General features: G+C 43.3%; 1 protein-coding gene across 1 annotated transcript in view; it reads right to left on the minus strand.

Moving 5' to 3' along the window:
• LOC104618916 (deleted in malignant brain tumors 1 protein-like) overlaps window positions 1–3,968 on the minus strand; it is a gene marked incomplete at its 5' end in the record, with an annotated part of 24,272 nt that overhangs the window by 691 nt on the left and 19,613 nt on the right. Inside the window, 5 exons of the mRNA XM_010284639.1 lie at window positions 258–646; window positions 1,179–1,351; window positions 1,592–1,803; window positions 2,116–2,266; window positions 3,520–3,940. Coding sequence (XP_010282941.1) covers window positions 258–646; window positions 1,179–1,351; window positions 1,592–1,803; window positions 2,116–2,266; window positions 3,520–3,940 — 1,346 coding nt within the window. The remainder of the gene's footprint in view (window positions 1–257; window positions 647–1,178; window positions 1,352–1,591; window positions 1,804–2,115; window positions 2,267–3,519; window positions 3,941–3,968) is intronic.

The following is a 3,968-nucleotide window of genomic DNA, read 5'->3' on the forward strand; positions in this document are numbered from 1 at the left end:
ATCTCATCTCATCTCATCTACCTCACTCCCACTACTTTGAATTTTGCATATAGGACAAAGATGAAGTAAGTGAAATGAAATGTTAGTAAGGTTTAAATGTCATTTCTTATTTCCAGGCTCATATTGTAAAAATAAAAAAAATCAAAGACCCCTTTTAACGGTCTGTTGATAATGAGACCTAAACCAATTCTATTCTTTTAAATAAATGCAGACAGGATATTATAGCTATGCTTCTAACAACTTGAGAACGCTCTTACCCATTCCTGATTATATCATAGGCCAGAGTGTTAAAATCATGAGGATTAGGTGATGCCACACATGTGTCCACAAACACGATCAGATTTGGGTCAGAGCTGTGAAGATAAGCTTGAAGGTACAAATTTTGGTTCAAGTCAATGTAGTATGGAGAGTCGTGCACTTGCCGCAAGAATGATGAGGAGTCATAAAAAGTGATGTTCATGTCATATCTTCCAAACTGGTTTTCGTTCACATCTACAGTATCCTCAGCAACATACATTATTTGCATCCATGTGTTCTGTAGCATTTTGCAACTGATATGTAAGTGAATATTCTTTTTCCTCTTGATTATGTACCCAGAAGATGTAACTTTGATCATGTTGGAATAGTTGATTGTATCATTGGTCTCCTGTTTAACATGTAATTTAAAATGAAGAATTGCATTTTTGTCACTTTCCATGTTCTGAGCTTTTCTAGAGTAATATGCAATTTAAAAATATAGATTCATTTTAGCCTCTTTAAACCAATAATCTTGATGTTGGTCTTTTCTGCTCACACTTTCTAAATAAACTTGCTGAAGCATGTAATTAAACAACAATCAGTGGAGAAAACCTCTTTGTCAAATCCAAGGCAGACCCAACTCATTGAACATCTGTACAAAACACCGGTCGTGTAGTACCCAGTCATCCCAAACCTGTGTGACACTTACAAGACTACATCTATTTTAAATCATGGAAAGTTCACGTAACTTCCTCCCATGTTTTCCCCCCTAGAAGCCCATTTCTATTAAGCGTGGGGATTTCCTAAGGCATGGAAAGCTACAGCACTAAAAACCTCTGGGTCTCGTTCGTTCACTACTTAGCACTGTGGACCACGGTAGCCTTTTCATGACTCTTTTCAATGCGGGTGCTGCAATTCAGCGCACACTATGGTTACCGTACCTCTCGTATCGTCCCACAGTCATTGTAGGGAATGTTGAATATAACCTCGTGTGATGTGACTGTTGGTTTACAGCGATTGTCATTTAGGGTGACCATCTGCGCGGAGTAGCCTTGAGATTGGAGATAGTCTCTGCTAACCACTGCATGCATGTAGTCTGGCAAGCACAGCAGGGCTGGTAGAAGAAGAAGATACAATTAGTGACTTCAGGAATTTGTTGATGATTAAAGGTTGTAATTGAACCAAATGTTATTTTTTTCTTAATTTAGAAGGTAGGCAACTCACACACCAACCCATCATATTTTACACACATCATTTAATTTCCCTAACATCTTTAAATATATACAAATATTTATTTTGCAAACAAAAGAAATAAACAGGCTTGTCCCTTGAGAAACACTGACTGGGAACTTACTTGTGTTGTGATCTGCTGGAATGGAGGAGTAGTGAGCCTGAAATCCTCTGAAGGTGTATCTAGAATCGCTGTGAAAGCGAACAGTCATCATGTTTGAAGAGGATATGTATGTGGGAAAGGAACCAGAACAAAGTCTCCCAAGAAGCGGGGAAGAGTGTGGAGGCCCATCATAGACTTCAACGTAGTCATACTGGCATCTGCCGCTTTGCATCCTGGTGGACAAACATCAGCACCTTGTCAAATGCACTTCAGGAACTCTGATTTAACTGCCTAACATGTCATAAAATCTTTCATCACTTAAAGTTTTCACGGCAGAATTTTTACTCATTTTCTATGTAGCTGTAGCAGAAAACTGTGAGCAGAAAATACTGCAGTAATCCAGATTTTGTTCTGGTCTTCCAACCCCTGGATGTTATTGAAAGTATCTTTAAAATTGGGAAGGTTGCCTGTTTCAAATAGGTCTTCAAACTTCTCAAGTAAGTTTTGACTTTGTTATTTGCCCAGGGAATCAATGTTTTACTTACGCAATATCTCTAAATGTGAGCATAACACGGAAATTGTTCTCTACTTGTATTTCCCACACGCAGACAGCGTTGTTTGGATAACTTCCAGGGTAGAAGGGACTCTGTAGCATCCCCGAAGAATTTGAGATTGAGCCACCACAGAAATAAGGTGCTGCAGAAAGAAATGGAAGAGAATTTACTTACAGTATCCTCTACAAAATTGTACTCGAGCTGTAGGTGTCTCATCCGCAGCTGCTGAAAAACAGGTCTCCTGCTGACTGCAGGTGATATTCCGTGTGATCCAAATCCAAACAAATATTTGGTTTTGCTGTAGGTTTACTTTCCTGCTGGATTCGGGATTGCCTGTCGCATCCACGGCGTCAGGCCACCCTCTGCAGGCTGGGCTGGTAACACCTCGGTGCTTTGCGCTGGGGTCCCTCCTTTCTGCAGTCGAGGTCTGATTCTGGGAGGTGTCATGACGGTCAAAACGGAAGCACCTTCCTGAACAGACAGCATCCCCTCGGTTACTCTGCTGCTTCTTTTTATTTCCTTAAGGACTTTGGAGGATAAAGAAGTCGCAAGTCTTCTAGGAAACTCTGTAATCTTATGGTCTCAGACTGAAATAAAGCACTCCAGGATGCTGTGCCAAATCCTAAATATATCTAATTTCTCCTGTAAGCATAGCTGCAAAAAGCTTTCATGTTCCTGACAGTATGAATGGCATATAATTATTGTGTTAAACACACAGATAATACTCAAAGTTTCCTTATAGGAAGGTGAGCGCAAGCTCTGAACTTAATACCTACAAGATGTGATACATAAAGACAACAACCCCTCATTTTATATTCCTGCACAGGGACACCCCCCCAGCTCAGCATACCCCTCCCTGCCTCAGGATTTTGGGATTCTTGGGCTATTCCAAGCTTGGGAGCATCAGCTGTATTCAGACACTGCCCCTTCCTCTGATCAGGCTAGACAGGCTCTCAGGTACCTTCACTTTTGTACTATTTTCTACTGTGAATGGTCAAACTCTAAATCTAAAAACTGCTTTCTAAGGCAAAAATAGCAGGCTGAAGACCATAACAACTCTAGTAAGCAGAAGAGCCAAAAATTACACATTGCAATACTTGACCACCACCCTGCCGAAACTGATGTGTGTGGTTAAAAGTTAGAGATTTAGACAACACCTAAGCCTTGACCCAGCTGAAGAGCCCAGTGAGGAAATTGCTTGCCCCTATTTTTGCCAACAAACAAAAATTCAAAATAAGCATCACTGAAACGCAAGAGGATCTCACAGCCTGTCTAAGAATTATCATGCAAATTTAAAGTGATATTGCCATAGAAAAAAAAATCAAGTTAAAAAAACCCCAACAGGGAAACAGTCCGCAAATAAAAAAGGTGAGAAGAGCCACAGAAGACCCTTACCTGATGGAGGTGTCGGAGAGGCCAGAGCAGCTGTGTGGAGGAAGAAGAGCCGCAAGTGAGATGTGTTGCTCAGAAGAAAGGTGTTGGGGCACAGACATGGCCCCGCCTTAGGGCACAGGGGAACACCAAGGGGATTGCGTCGAGGAGGGGATGGGGACACAGGGGACCGGGCACAGAGGGCCATGGGCTTCACTGGAGAGCCGGTAGCCTCCGCTGCCCACGCACCTGCACAGATGACGCTGGCATCCTCCACGTGCCTGCAGTTGTGCACGCCCCAGCCGTTGTGCCTGCACATCTGGAGGGAGGGCTCATCCCCGCGGCACTGCACGTCGTCCAGGAAGATGCTCCCAGAGCCGAGGCCAAATGGCGCGTTGCCCGGGGCGGCCGTGGGCTGTCCGCAGCCCAGCTGCTGGCACACCACCTGGGCATCGCCCAGGGCCCACCAGTCG

The sequence above is a fragment of the Phaethon lepturus genome, unplaced genomic scaffold (assembly GCF_000687285.1).
Source record: "Phaethon lepturus isolate BGI_N335 unplaced genomic scaffold, ASM68728v1 scaffold30313, whole genome shotgun sequence".
Lineage (NCBI taxonomy): Eukaryota > Metazoa > Chordata > Aves > Phaethontiformes > Phaethontidae > Phaethon > Phaethon lepturus.